The 15,269-nt window shown below is 34.0% G+C and overlaps 1 protein-coding gene and 1 long non-coding RNA gene across 2 annotated transcripts; both read left to right on the top strand.

Annotated features, from left to right (window-relative positions):
• The first annotated feature begins 1,999 nt into the window (after window positions 1-1,999).
• On the top strand, window positions 2,000-4,615 carry LOC149409080 (uncharacterized). The gene is made up of 7 exons (XM_089650168.1): window positions 2,000-2,260; window positions 2,420-2,606; window positions 2,740-2,949; window positions 3,042-3,236; window positions 3,656-3,688; window positions 3,838-3,893; window positions 4,128-4,615. Exons 1-7 carry the CDS (start codon window positions 2,238-2,240, stop codon window positions 4,216-4,218), a joined length of 795 nt encoding a protein of 264 aa, XP_089506294.1. The 5' UTR covers window positions 2,000-2,237; the 3' UTR covers window positions 4,219-4,615.
• Window positions 4,616-10,200: 5,585 nt separating this feature from the next.
• LOC149409079 (uncharacterized) lies at window positions 10,201-14,999 on the top strand. Its single transcript, XR_016305273.1, has 3 exons — window positions 10,201-10,362; window positions 11,321-11,473; window positions 13,882-14,999. It is a non-coding gene; the product is annotated as an uncharacterized LOC149409079 (long non-coding RNA).
• The last annotated feature ends 270 nt before the right edge of the window (window positions 15,000-15,269 follow it).

Raw genomic sequence — 15,269 nt, 5'->3', positions numbered from 1 at the left:
CCCATTCATTCTTCACTCTATCAATTTAATCACCTTTCAGACAAAACATAAAATATCCTTATTCCCTAACTTAGCGGCATAGTATGAACATATATATATATATATTTTTTATAATTAATTAGTTTGATCTATTTACAAATTATTTCTCAAATTTTTTCTCTTCGTATAATTCTCTAACTTCTCTATCCTCTTCTTGCAACCAAAACTAGCTATACATCATTTTACTTATTTCTCTATTTTATATAATAGTAATGTAAAGATTCTATGTCCGCAAACTGTAAAATTCACCCACCATAACACAGGGTCATCCCTAGCATGGAGGGTGAAATATCACAAAAAACCACATGTACTCTCTAAATCATGTATCAATAAAATAAATTTCTTTGCTGCTATAAATAAAAGGTTTGAAAATCAATCGTAGAAATTTGTCTTTGGTGGTATGTTATCCACAACCCTGTCAACATATTTCTAGAAGTCTCGCCATTCTGCCTTTCTTAGATTCCACCGTGGTATTGGTTCGCTGGAGATACACGGAATCTCTATGGCGATGCTTAGCATGACTGGCCTGGGTTAGCTATGTTGCAAACTGTAAAATATTGTTCTCCAAGCCCTCATAAGTTCTCTGTCCGGCGTTCTAGAGACATAACACAAGTCAGGCGTACATTCACATCGCCACCGCGCAAATAAGAATGTCCCGTTTTGCTTAGCATCGTAAATAAGTTGGCAATCCTGTGCTGACGCCAAATCGGTGATCTGCTCTCCAGCTTTATCGGTCGTCGAGTAGCCCCACAGGAAGTGGTGGCTGTTGAAATCTCCCACATACACCGCCGGGTGATTGTGTGCAGAAAGTGCTGGTGACTGCCATACTTCATTGGGAGGTTTGTAAATATTAAATACAGCAAGTTTTCCAACCTGAATTCCGATCGCGTGATATCCATCAGTGATTTTATAGATTCCCCTTGGCCGGGAGACCTATCGGTCTTCGGCCCCTTAAATAGCGGCATAGTTTGTAGTTGGAGGCCCACTTAATTTGGTATCCGCTTCACTCACTGCACTACCTACACGCGCGGTAACAATAACGTGCCGAACGTGCAAACAGCGCTGCGGACACAACCGTTGCGTGTGGCAGTGGCATACTACTAGAACCTTATTGTCGTGTGGAAAAGTTTTGATGTTTTATGCAATCCAACATTTTTATTATAATCCATCCACAGACATAATCAAATACATAAAAAAATGCTACAGGACATTCAGATTATATTCTAGCTCAAGAACAATATAAGAAATATAGAAACTTATGTACCACCAAAGAAAATTTCTACAAAAAACATATATACGAAAACACAATAAAACCTCAAAAATATTTCTGGGAAATATTTCGTAAAATTACCAAAACAAAAAACAGCAAATCGTCTTTCATACAATCATTGGATATTAAAAACACAAGTACTACTAAACCCAAATTGATGGCTAATTTTGCTAATCACTATTTCACTTCAGTAGGAGTCTCTCTCGCAAATAAAATCCTTGAAAAATGTAAGAAAACTGAATCTGAACTACCCAACATACTTACAACTGATCTTAATCTAAAAACAGACGAGATTCAAACAAAGATTAATGAAGTCATGAAAATGATAGATAGCTGAAGTCATCGAATGCCTGTGGGCCAGACAAAATTTCCTCAAATCTGCTGAAAGTATTAATATTTAATATTTATTTATTTATTATTATTGAAACCACTTATAGCGAGTCCCATTGCATACATTTGTGATCTTAGTTTCAAGACAGGCATATTCCCAAACCACTCAAAACAACCAGTTGTTATATTGATTCATAAAAATGGAAACAAATCGGATATACATAATTATCGGCCAATATCTCTACTCAACTCATTCTCAAAAATTATCGAGAAAATCATAAATAATCGTCTCACCCTCTATCTTGAAAGACATAAAATCTTATCTAATAACCAGTTCGGCTTTTGGCCTTAGCATGAGAATCGATCGAACTTAACGATATCGTATTGCTAAGCGTATCTACCGACCATTTTATAACGACTTCCCTAGCATGAGAACACTATTGATATCTCTAACGACATCGATAAGGCAATAAATACAAATCGATATACGCTGGCAATACTGGGACGGAATTGTCTATGAATTGGATAGACGTCAGACGTCAAACGTCAGATTTCAAGCTTGATCATTGTAACCGCCTTGTTTTTTTAATATTTTACGATGTCGCAAGCAATGGTAGCTGGGTAAGTTATTTATTTATCTTTTTATGTGAAAGAATTTCCATTATTATCAAAGAGATATACTTACATTCTATTGTGTCAAAATTTTGAAGTTATTTTTACTAATATTTCAATCATACGCAGTATTTTAAGATATTCAAAATGCTGATATTATGATTTCAGGAAGAGAGTAAGGTCGACGACCAGTCAAATGGATTTGCTAACCAGCTATATGGCTGACCATTCGGAGTTCGCCGCTGGAAGGTTTGTGGGACCTCAGGGTTCCAAAAAAAATCAGGAAATGTGGCGGAATTTGGCGGAACAACTGGCAGAATTGGGTCCTGCTAAGTCAGCCGAGCAGTGGAAAACAGTGAGTATTTGTACCTACCTATACAAACTGGTTGCAGCAAACTTTGCTGACCTTCTAATATAATCTATCATCGAGACACTTGATATAAGACCGTAAATCACTTTTAACCTGACATTATTTTTACATTTTACAGACATGGCGTGACTTAAAATGTAAGTCGCGTGCCCAAAATGCCGATGCCAAGCGAGCTGCCCTCACGACTGGAAACACTGCCGAGATACCGGTGTTAACTGACCTGACACAGAAGGTCATCAACATCATCGGCAGAGCCAGTTCTGAGGGCAGCGGACTTCCAGAAAGCTGTATAGGAGAGGGACCTGAACTCATAATGCAGGATGTTGAGGTCACTAATGTCTTAAAATGTTAATATAATATATTCTGTCAAAATTTAGTTGATCTCTCATTATCAATGAAAATTATTTGTGTGTTTTACAGTATTCCGATGAAGTTGGAGAAGGGCCCACAGATTTGCAGACGGCGCAGTTAGCTTCCCCTTCTCGCCCGAGCAAGAAGAGGAAGCTAACTGACAAGCCAGATGTGGGGGTTCGGATGGTGATGGCGCAGGAGGCTAGCAACAAATCATCCAAGGAGCTTGTGGGAGCTATTAATAATTTCTCCAATATTTTTAAGGTATTTCCTATTTCTCTTCGAATCACTCCCAAATACAGCGCTACACGTGTAAGTTGCCAGATTAAAATATAAAGAAATAGCGTCAAATCATGTTTAGGCCACCGCCAACTTATAAGTGTGGCACTGTACTTATAAATTAGAATTAAATCTTAGTAGAACAAAATAAAATGCCCAGCTTTGACTTATTTCATTTATTTATTGTACTATTCCCAATGTACTATTTTTCCATTTTGCGCGGTGGAGTTTTTATTGTTCTGTTTGTTTAGATATTCTTTGTGTTAAAAAAAATTAATAAACATGTAAAATCCAGCTTGGCGAGAAATTCAAAATGAATAAATTAATTTATAATCTTCCTTTTAGTATGTCGACTACCTATTGTTATTTAAAATAAATTAATGAGTTGTTATTTATCATTTCAGAGTTCAATGGATCGATTTGCTGACATTTTTGAGGTATTTCCTGTTCCTTTTTGTAATTATTTGTCAGGGCACCCCGAGACCGGGCAAGATACAGTGGTCTCGTCTCACTGGCACTAATAACTAATTTACTATAGAAGGTAAATTAAGTTAGTAAATTAATGAATTATCATCTCTTGTTTCAGAGATACACGGCAGTGGAACGTGAAAGGGTTTGTTTACTCCAACGACAGTTGGCGAGGTATTTATTTGCTATACATCTATACTGGCTTTTAAAAACATTTAATGTACAAAACTGAACAAATTAAATTAAATATTGCATTATTTAATATGTCACTTGAGAGATTGCGAAGTATGTTCACAAAGGATGAAACACGATTATTAACAATTGTCCTTGGAGAGGCAAGCAGTCCAGCTAGGAGGTACGATGAAAGTAGAATGAATGAGATCTCTAATAAAACATTTCTAATTCTAGACAAACTCAACCATCGAAACAACCGTCAACATCATTTGCCAACTCGCCCAACTATACGTTGCAGTTGGAGTCGGAGGATGAATACGATTAGTTTTATAATTTTCAAAATAATAAGTTTTTTGTATACTTTGTGTGTTAAATTTTTATTTTTATTAACGTTTTGTATGTTCATAATTTTTATGTTTCTTGTGAAAAAGTGAAACTCAACAACAAATGTCATTTTTTTACAATTTAGATACATACAATACAATATTTTAAAGTACGTGTTGTGTAATATTGCATGCAGCACTTTGCATATACATATACTTGATTAGTAGCAGTTCTTCAAACTCTTGCAATGTCTCTGTGAGGCGTGAATTGTTTTTACAATGTAGGTACATACAATACAATGTTTTAAACTACTATTGAAGTACTTGTTGTGAAATATTGCATACAGCGCTTTGCATATATGAATATGTACTTGATTAGTAGCAGTTCTTCAAACTCTCGCAACGTCTCTGTGAGGCGTGAATTGTTTTTACAATGTAGGTACATACAATACAGTGTTTTAAAGTACTATTGAAGTTCTTTTTGAGAAATATTGCATGGAGCGCTTTGCATATATGTATACTTGATTAGAAGCAGTTGTTCAAACTCTCGCAACGTCTCTGTGAGGCGTGAATTGTTTTTACAATGTAGGTACATACAATACAGTGTTTTAAAGTACTATTGAAGTTCTTTTTTGAGAAATATTGCATGCAGCGCTTTGCATATATGAATATGTACTTGATTAGTAGCAGTTCTTCAAACTCTCGCAACGTCTCTGTGAGGCGTGAATTGTTTTTACAATGTAGGTACATACAATACAGTGTTTTAAAGTACTATTGAAGTTCTGAGAAATATTGCATGGAGCGCTTTGCATATATGTATACTTGATTAGTAGCAGTTCTTCAAACTCTCGCAACGTCTCTGTGAGGCGTGAATTGTTTTTACAATGTAGGTACATACAATACAGTGTTTTAAAGTACTATTGAAGTTCTTTTTGAGAAATATTGCATGGAGCGCTTTGCATATATGTATACTTGATTAGTAGCAGTTGTTCAAACTCTCGCAACGTCTCTGTGAGGCGTGAATTGTTTTTACAATGTAGGTACATACAATACAGTGTTTTAAAGTACTATTGAAGTTCTTTTTGAGAAATATTGCATGCAGCGCTTTGCATATATGAATATGTACTTGATTAGTAGCAGTTCTTCAAACTCTCGCAACGTCTCTGTGAGGCGTGAATTGTTTTTACAATGTAGGTACATACAATACAGTGTTTTAAAGTACTATTGAAGTTCTTTTTGAGAAATATTGCATGCAGCGCTTTGCATATATGAATATGTACTTGATTAGTAGCAGTTCTTCAAACTCTCGCAACGTCTCTGTGAGGCGTGAATTGTTTTTACAATGTAGGTACATACAATACAGTGTTTTAAAGTACTATTGAAGTTCTTTTTGAGAAATATTGCATGGAGCGCTTTGCATATATGTATACTTGATTAGTAGCAGTTCTTCAAACTCTTGCAATGTCTCTGTGAGGCGTGAATTGTTTTTACAATGTAGGTACATACAATACAGTGTTTTAAAGTACTATTGAAGTTCTTTTTGAGAAATATTGCATGGAGCGCTTTGCATATATGTATACTTGATTAGTAGCAGTTCTTCAAACTCTCGCAACGTCTCTGTGAGGCGTGAATTGTTTTTACAATGTAGGTACATACAATACAGTGTTTTAAAGTACTATTGAAGTTCTTTTTGAGAAATATTGCATGGAGCGCTTTGCATATATGTATACTTGATTAGTAGCAGTTCTTCAAACTCTCGCAACGTCTCTGTGAGGCGTGAATTGTTTTTACAATGTAGGTACATACGATACAATGTTTGAACATGATGAAGCACTATAAGTCAGTTTCCTTGTTTAATATATTATCATTCGTGGGAGAAGTACTTTTGCACTAGTTCGTCTCTCACTCTGCGGGCTGCAACAACCCTGCTGACATCTTCAGGCTGGTGCAGCAGCTCAACCTCTCTTAACTCTACATTATCATTATAATCGTCTGTTAATCTGAAAATAGAGAAAAATTTATTAATATTTTGTACTGTTGCCTTACTTTTTTAAATGCATATAGTTCAACAAGGAAACTGACTTATAGTGCTTCATCATGTTGTATAGTATAGCACAAGTAATAATTATTTGACCAGCAGCATCGGGCTCATAATGGAGAACTCTGTCTTTCCTGAGGCAACGGAATATAGCCTTCCATGCCCCAAATAGGCGTTCTACGGAACATCTCGCCTCACAGTGCGCCTTTGTGTATCTGTATTGGGCACTCCCCTCGACTGCATTCAATATTGGTGTCATCAGATAAGGCTCGAGTGTATATCCAGAATCGCCTGATTGAAACAAAACACCCATTATAATAGGTACATATAACTACTAAATTATGATTTTTTTGCCTTTTTTTTAAATGAGTTGTTGAAATACATACCTAGCAAGAAATATGTCCCAATTTTCTGATTGTATAGTCTGTTCATTTCAGTTTTGACTAAACTATTATTCCAAATGAATTGGTCATGGACAGTACCCGGGAAGCGTGTGTTGATGCTCAATATTTTCAACGTAGCATCGCAGAACTGTTTATCAAACATAAAAAACCTTCAATAAAATTTGAAAACAACAATCCGGCTGTTTTATTTCTGAAAAAATATTTACCACTTGAACATTCAGCGAATAAAATCCTTTGTGGTTTTTGTACTGCTCCTCGTGTCTGGAAGGGGTGACGATGGCGATGTGGGTGCAATCGATGCATCCCAGAACATGTGGAAAGTTTAATTTTTCCCTAAAACTACTCTCTACTTGCTTGCGGGCTTCATTTGTAGCCGGAAAATGTATCCATCTTCTGTACAGATGTTCTAAAACTGCTTTCATAAACAGTTTTATGCACTTGCTAACGGTAGTTTGCCCTATCGCCAAGAAGTGATCTTGGCCTACTCCACGTTGGTAGCTCCCTGTAGCAAAGAAGCTGATGGGTGCGAGTACCTGTCAACATCATAAATAATACAACTAATTAATAAACTTCACTTTTGATCATTTTAATCACTTTATTGTGAAAAATTATCATCACCAATCGAAACAAATTTATTTATTTCACTTGGTCGTTCCAGTGGTGGATAGATTTATATTGTGTTTTTGTTTTACTAAGATATCAATAATATTTAATACTCTGTATACTGGAAGTCCTAATGTATTTTTTGACACTAGAAAAGGAGTTAATTCATCAATGAGATCTCTAGCCATAATGCGAGATATTCGAAACAATCGTCTGAATTCCGTCTCTGCAAGTTCGAACGGATTCAATTGATCGCGTAAACGACGCCTTTCAATCCTACGATCTTCCCTAACCTGCCTCCTTTCATTGAACCAGAAATTTTGCATAATGAACGACATTATTAAAAAAAATATGTATATCGACAGCCAACCAAAGTTTTAACTGACACTCAAGACCCCACGTTATATTCGGCGGGCTTTTAGCAACCGTCGGTCGGAAGTTATCCTATCGATACATTCTCATGCTCGCAATTTTAACGATACCGTCGCTACTTTGACCATAGACAAGGAATTTTAACAATCGTCGGTTGTTATATTTTGATCGTGCTAGCATATGTCGTTAAGTGCTCATTGATGACGTATTTTAACGATATCGTATTGCTATAGGGCTATATCGACTTCTCATGCTAAGGCCCGGTCTGGGAACAGAAAATGCTGTTGCTAAGCTGGCGGATATTATTTCCAATAATATTGACCGGGGTAATAAATCCATCGCTCTCTTTTTAGATTTTGCCAAACCTTTTGATACCATCTCGCATAAAATACTTCTAAAAAAACCATAGGCTATAGGCATTCAGGGACTGCTATACAAACGGATGGATAGTTACTTAACTAACAGATACCAAAAAGTTAAAATTAATTATACTGTTAGCGGTCCGGCCCTTGTAGAATTTGGTGTACCCCAAGGGAGTACCTTAGGACCTATTTTGTACAGTATTTACATCAATGATCTGTGTAACAGCAATTTTTTCAATCATATTATAACATTTGCAGATGATACTGTCTTAATATTTGAAGAAAAAACATGGAACGATGTACACTGCAAAGCAGAAAGTGGAATAAAACAGCTAAAACTTTGGTTAGACTATAATCTGTTGACACTCAATTCGGAAAAAACTAAATTTATACGATTTAGTGTGACAGAAGCGGGCCAACCCAAGGAAGCATATAATATTTTTATACATAAATACATTGACTCCACTACCTGTAATTGCTATAAATTGGAATGCGTAGACAGTATAAAATACCTTGGTGTTATATTAGACAAATATCTTAGATGGGGCGGACACATAGATCTAGTTGCCATGAAGGTTAGAAAGCTTACGTACATGTTTATGACAATCAGAAATATCTTACGTAAAAAAATTGAAACTCATCTATGATGCTATGTGTGGGTCACTTCTAGACTATGCATCCTTAGGTTGGGGTGGGTGTGCAAAAACTGTTTTGGACAAATTAGCAAAAGCTCAAAAATCATTACTAAGGGTAATCCTCAAAAAACCATTTAGATAACATAGCGATGCACTATTTGAAGAGTTCCGAGTTCTGGATGTTAGACAACTATACATGAGAAAATTAATTTTAAATACCCTTCAACAACGCCACCTCTACCCATCTATTAACCACTCTCACGACACCCGCCACTCAGGGAGAAATCCAATTGTACCACTCACAACTAAAACATCTTTCGCTCAAATACACTTCTCATTCTTAGGTCCAAAACTATACAATTTCATGCCTTAGGCTTGGAAAAAGGGAAACACAGCTGTTCTTTATAAATTGACCACTAATTGGTTTCATCAATTAGGTAGAAAGGAGAGTGGACTTTTACTACAAAAAAAATTAAATCAAACACAAACTCCAACAAAAAATAAACCATGTAAAAGATACCTTTATTTCTAATCTTTATCATTATGTGTATATATGTACCTACCTAGTATATTTAAATTAGAATGCTACCCAAGCATCAGTTGATCTTATGTTTAATTGGATATTTTATTTTATTCTATTTCTTCTCTTTGTTATTCATATTTATACAAAATATGTTAGTAGGCTTAGGCATCAGTTAAAAGTACATGTACCTTTTATTTCATTATTATTTTAATACTATACTGATCAAACAACTTATCAAAATGTTAAATAATGTATATAAATGTATAATCTTTTACTAAATAAAAAATAAAAATAAAATAAATAAATAAAAAATATTTACAAATATGTATTGATCTAATGAATTAACGGAATTGGCTTAGTGTAATAATATTGACAATGGTGGCACTTTTTAAATCATAATATTTTAAAACATTACGGTATATTGTTTAAAAATAAATGGCCTGGAGTTTCCTCAATCATCGTCTATGGTAAAGACGTAGGTCCATTATATCTGTGGTTAAGTGGAAAACATTTTTTTTTCATAAAAAAATCCTGACGTTATCGATCTAGCGAATAACATATCTATGATCCCAGATCTCCGGAAGCGTTGACATTAGTTCTAAGTCATATCGCGTATTGAATAAATCAGTTGTCGTGTACGGAAGAAAAATAACATTGCCGCATTCAGTATTTGTAAATACGTCGCAAAATAATATTAATGGGTTACGATTTTTAAATTGCATTGATTACAGTACACCCATTATAAAAATATGGATTTTCGATTTTCTGTCAATAGCGGAATTTCGGATCTAATATAAGGTATTACTGGATATTATCTATTATATATATTGTATCAATTGAGTTATCTGCAATATATGACGATTTTCTCGACCGTTTGCAAATGTCGAGATACTGCCACCATAATATACTTATTCCCAATTATGAGCTATGTATAAGAATTCAATGTTTTGACAGAATATTCCAAGCGACAACAAATATTCAAAGATCTTTGTTACGTTTCAGGTATATTTGTATGAGTTTGAACAAATCACCAATCGCTACCACAAATCAGTGCCATGGATCTACTTAATCCAGAAACAGTTTCCATCAAGACGGAACCAGGGCCCCAGGAGGAAGGCGGAGGTGAAATGCCGTATATGGATATCGATTTCGACCTCCAAGATGTGAAGAAAGAATGTTTGCAATATGTGGAAAGTACTCGTACAGCCAGTTAGTTTTTTTTATTATTAGGTTTATTAGATAATCTCAGTGTTAACTAGACAGAAGGTAAAAATTTCGAAAGTTACAAAGTAATAACAAGGTTACGGGAAAGTGAAAACCGAATACTAACCGTCCAATAACGGTGTATAACAATTTGTTATTTGAAACGATCCGCATAAGGGTAAATAGATGTTCCTTGTTGTAAATTAATACCTCCTTTAATAAAAATAACTCGTCTTTAGGGAGGGAATACTAAATCTGTAAGAATGGTAGGATGTTGAATTCGGATGTTCGGAATTCATATCAGTTTTAAAATGTCGTGGAAACAGGACACATGCATATACATTACATCCTCTCTTGCCGTACATAAGCATATTTTGTTGTTACCTTTAAAAGCGTCTACCTAAAACTGCCGTATTACCGAAATTTTAAATTTAATTTAATTGCTTCCAATAAGTTCTTGATTTCTCAAGTTGTCATCCCATGTCATATTGATATGATATAAGTTACACGTATTGCTTTAAAAATACATGAATAACGTGGATTGAAGAATCATTCCATAGACTATAAATAACCAAACCCCGTACTAAAAGTGCTCGAGAGCTGTGTTTTTCGTTTAAGGTTCGGTCCCTGAAACGGACACGTTGGGTCATTCTTATATCTCATATTAACTTTCAAGTCTCTTATCCAAATCTCCGCTTATACGTGTAAAATCAATAGTATCTTTCGTAAATATTTTAGTTTTCAGTTATTTAATAAAAAAAAAAATTTTTTTAATTTTAATAAATAAAAAAACACATTACAATAAATTACATATGAAAATATTTCGAGGCTGTTTGCGAAAAAATAATATCTCTTTAACTAAATTTCCCAACTTAATTGTGAAATTATCTCTCGTGTTTGAATTTAGTAGGGTTTTGTTTTTTATCACTGTTCAACGTACATATTGTTTTTTTTATTTTTCAAGGTAGCATTAATGTGGAAACTGTTACCATGAAGGCGGAACTTGGACCCCGAAAAGAAGATAAAGGGGGATTTCCTTATTTGGAAATTAACATTGAACAGTCGGATGTCAAAAAGGAATGCTTACAACGCTTCAAAAGAATAAACCAGATAACAGGTAAAACCGGTTTTCCGTCTATGATTTAACTATTATCCTGGTTTTGTTCCTCATTTTCATCAATGATATAACCAATTGCTTCAACGATGTCGAGGTATTGCCCTTTGCAGATGACATCAGACTATACAAGAAAATAACTGATATAAATCATTGCCATATACTGCAGTCAAATATTAGTAAGTTTAGAGATTGGTGCGTTGAAAATAATTTATTTTTTAATGTAGTCAAGTGCAAAACCTTGACTTTCTTCAGAAACCAAAATCCTGTTTTATTCGAATATTCCATCAATAACATAGCTTCAGAAAGAGAAAAAATTATTTTGGACGAAAAACTAAGTTTCACCAATCATATCCATCAAATTGTGAACAAAGGTATTTTTTAAAGTTATTTGACGTAAGAACTTTTTATTGCTTAGGCAATCTTCAAAATTTTTATTTTATTTTATTTATTTATTTTTATTTTTTTTAAGAAAGCAAGAAAAAAATATATATTACAGTAAATAATAAAATAAAAAATACAGAAAAGTTTTCAAAAAGACTTTTCAGTAGTTTGTCGATGGCAACTTTTCACATAAAAAATATTAAAAAAGATAAAACTTATTTTACTTAATGACAACAGTGATAACAATAAAAAATAACAATTTGTTTTAAAAATATAAAAACATATACACAACAGTGATAATATCTACCAATATTCTTTCAGCGAGCCAATTTTTCAACATAATATTTGTTTTTACATTTGTACATTTTTTTATTTCAGCAGGTAACATATTTAAGTAACTAGGTATCATGCAGTCCAGTGTTCTTTGTCCATATTTGTTTAAATGCTTAGGTACAATAAGTCCTTCATTTAACGTAAAACGAGTATTGTAAGTGTGGTCCAGTCTATTTATGTATATAGGGCTATTTATATGCTGAAATATAATTTTATACCACAGAATTGCTCTTACTGGGAAAATTTTAAGATTCTGATAAAGGTATGGAACACTATGCCTTTGTTCGTATAAACTTTTATGAGCTAATAATTTAACTAGTGAATTTTGAACTGATTGAACATGGTTTATATTTGTTTTACATGAAAGTCCCCAAGCTGCGATTCCATACCTTTTAATAGATTCAGCTAGTGATAAATAAATTATTCTAAGTGTACGTATTGGAACACAGAATTTTAATTGATATAATCTATTAACAATAGATCTCAGACGTTCACAGACTTTATTTATTTGTAAGTCCCATTTGAAAAAACAATCAATAATAATACCTAAATATACATACTCTCTGACCAGTTCAATATTTTGCACATGTACATATTGCAGGAATAACAACATGTAAGCAATTTGAACTCTGTGTCTTTATTTCAGGTGTTATAATATTTGCCTTCGCATTGGGTGATCTAATATGTATCAATTTAGTTTTTTTGGCATTTATAATTAAACCAGAGTCGTGAGACCATTTCAAAAGTTCAATGTAATCTTTTTGTAATAGTTCAATACATAATTGCAAATCACTGCGAGAAATCACCAATGCAGTATCGTCCGCATATACAAAGTGTTTAAAAATGTACTTAATAAAGATACATAAATAATATATAAAATTGGGCCTAATATGGAACCTTGAGTAACGCCTGCTAATATTTTCCTTTGTTTCCTAAGGTGTTCAAAAGTTTTATTTTCATGTATCGGTTGTATAAGTAATTTTCAAAGAGTTTCAGAAGTTTCCCTCTCATTCCTATAATTTCTAATATTTTCAATAATTTTTTATGTTTAATAGTGTCAAATGCCTTGGAATGATCTATAAATAAGACTAATACATGATTTTTACTATTTAATTCATTATTTATTAGGCTGGCAAACTAACTAACTAAACTAACACCTTGCAAATCACCTCTATTGACAATGTTCCCCGTTATGTTGACTCCTCCCTCCGTTTCCCTCTCAACCCCTTCCCCCTCCCTCAAACCCCCTCCCCCGAAAGAACCAAACTAAATATAACCCCATATTTCTGCACTTAAAAATTTAATTTTTAAAATAGCTAAGTAATGACACGGACGTGTCGAAACCGGTGGCTAATTAATAAAATTTATTCGTAACTATGTACATTGTGAATAATAAAACTCATTAAAAACATAAAATTATACTACCAACCATGTAAAAGCCCTCTGGGCGTTAAATAAATAAAAGTAAAATTAGTCATATTAAATACAATTTTTTTTGTATTATGTGCTTATCTATACTAACCGCGGTAATTTAAATTTTTAGCCTTACATGAAACACTTTGTATACACCAAAATAACAATCTAATAATTGTTTCAAAGCCAATGGCTTCTTGATCAAGATAATGAAAATTAACCTAAAAATGAGATCTTTCTATACCATCTTCATCTGTATTATTTTTCAAATTTGTCTACAGATCTGAAGACTCATCAAGTGGAAAAGCGATTATCTTGTACCCATTGTAACAACTCCTACCGTGGAACGTCAAATTTTGAATGTTACATTTGCACTCATACTGGAGAAAAACCTTTTAGGTGTTCCGAGTGCAACTATTCATGTTCTCATAAAGTAAATTTGAAGAAACACACGCTGATGCACACTAGAGAAAAACCTTTTTCATGTTCTTTGTGCAACAATTCATTTTCTCAAAATGGTAGTCTGAAGAGGCACATGCTGTCTCACACTGGAGAGAAACCTTTTTCATGTTCCGAGTGCAACTATTCATTTTCTCAAAAACACCACCTGACTGAACACATGCTGATTCACAGTGGAGAAAAACCATTTTCATGTTCTGATTGCAACTATTCATATTCTCGAAAACGCCAACTGACGAGACACATGCTGACTCACACTGGAGAGAAACCTTTTTCATGTTTGAAGTGCACTTATTCATGTTCTCTAAAATGGCAACTGACGGGACACATGCTAATTCACACAAAAGAGAAACCTTTTCAATGTTCCGAGTGCAACTATTCAAGTTCTCATAAAGTAAATATGAAGAAACACACACTGTATCACATTGGAAAGAAACCTTTTTCATGTTCCAAGTGCAACTATTCATGCTCTAAAAAACATCACCTGACTGAACACATGCTGATTCACAGTGGAAAAAAACCATTTTCATGTTCCGAGTGCAACTATTCATGTTCTCGAAAACGCCAACTGACGAGACACATGCTGACTCACACTGAAGAGAAACCTTTTCCATGTTCCGAGTGCAACTATTCATGTTCTCGAAAAGGCCAACTGACGAAACACATGCTGACTCACACTAGAAAGAAACCTTTTTCATAATCCGAGTGCAATTATTCATGTTTTGAAAAAGGATATTTGAAGAAACACACACTGAAGCACATAAGGAAAAAACCTTTTTCATGTTCTTTGTGCCACATTTAATTTTCTCACAAGGGCAGTCTGACGATCCACATACTGAATCACACTGTAGAGAAACCTTTTTCATGTTCTGACTGCAACTAATTAATGTTCTCAACTGGAGAGAAAGCTTTTTCATGTTCTTTGTGCAACAATTAATTTTCTCAAAAAGGCAATCTGACATGTCACTTGCTGTTTCACACTGGAGAAAAAACTTCTTTTACCATTTTAATAAAATCTTCTTCATGTACTGAGTGCAACTATTCATTTTCTCGAAATGGTCAACTGACGAGACACGTGCTGACTCCACTGGAGAGAAACCTTTTTCATGTTCCGAGTGCAACTATTCATGTTCTCAAAAAGAAAATATAAAGAAACACGCTGATGCACATAAGAGAAAAACATTTTTCATGTTCCGAGTGCAACCATTCA

This window comes from Hesperophylax consimilis, unplaced genomic scaffold (genome assembly GCF_061612785.1).
Source record: "Hesperophylax consimilis isolate HC1 unplaced genomic scaffold, BYU_Hcon_1.0 scaffold_36, whole genome shotgun sequence".
NCBI classification, from domain to species: Eukaryota; Metazoa; Arthropoda; class Insecta; order Trichoptera; family Limnephilidae; genus Hesperophylax; species Hesperophylax consimilis.
This window is presented reverse-complemented; position numbering and strand designations above follow the sequence as displayed.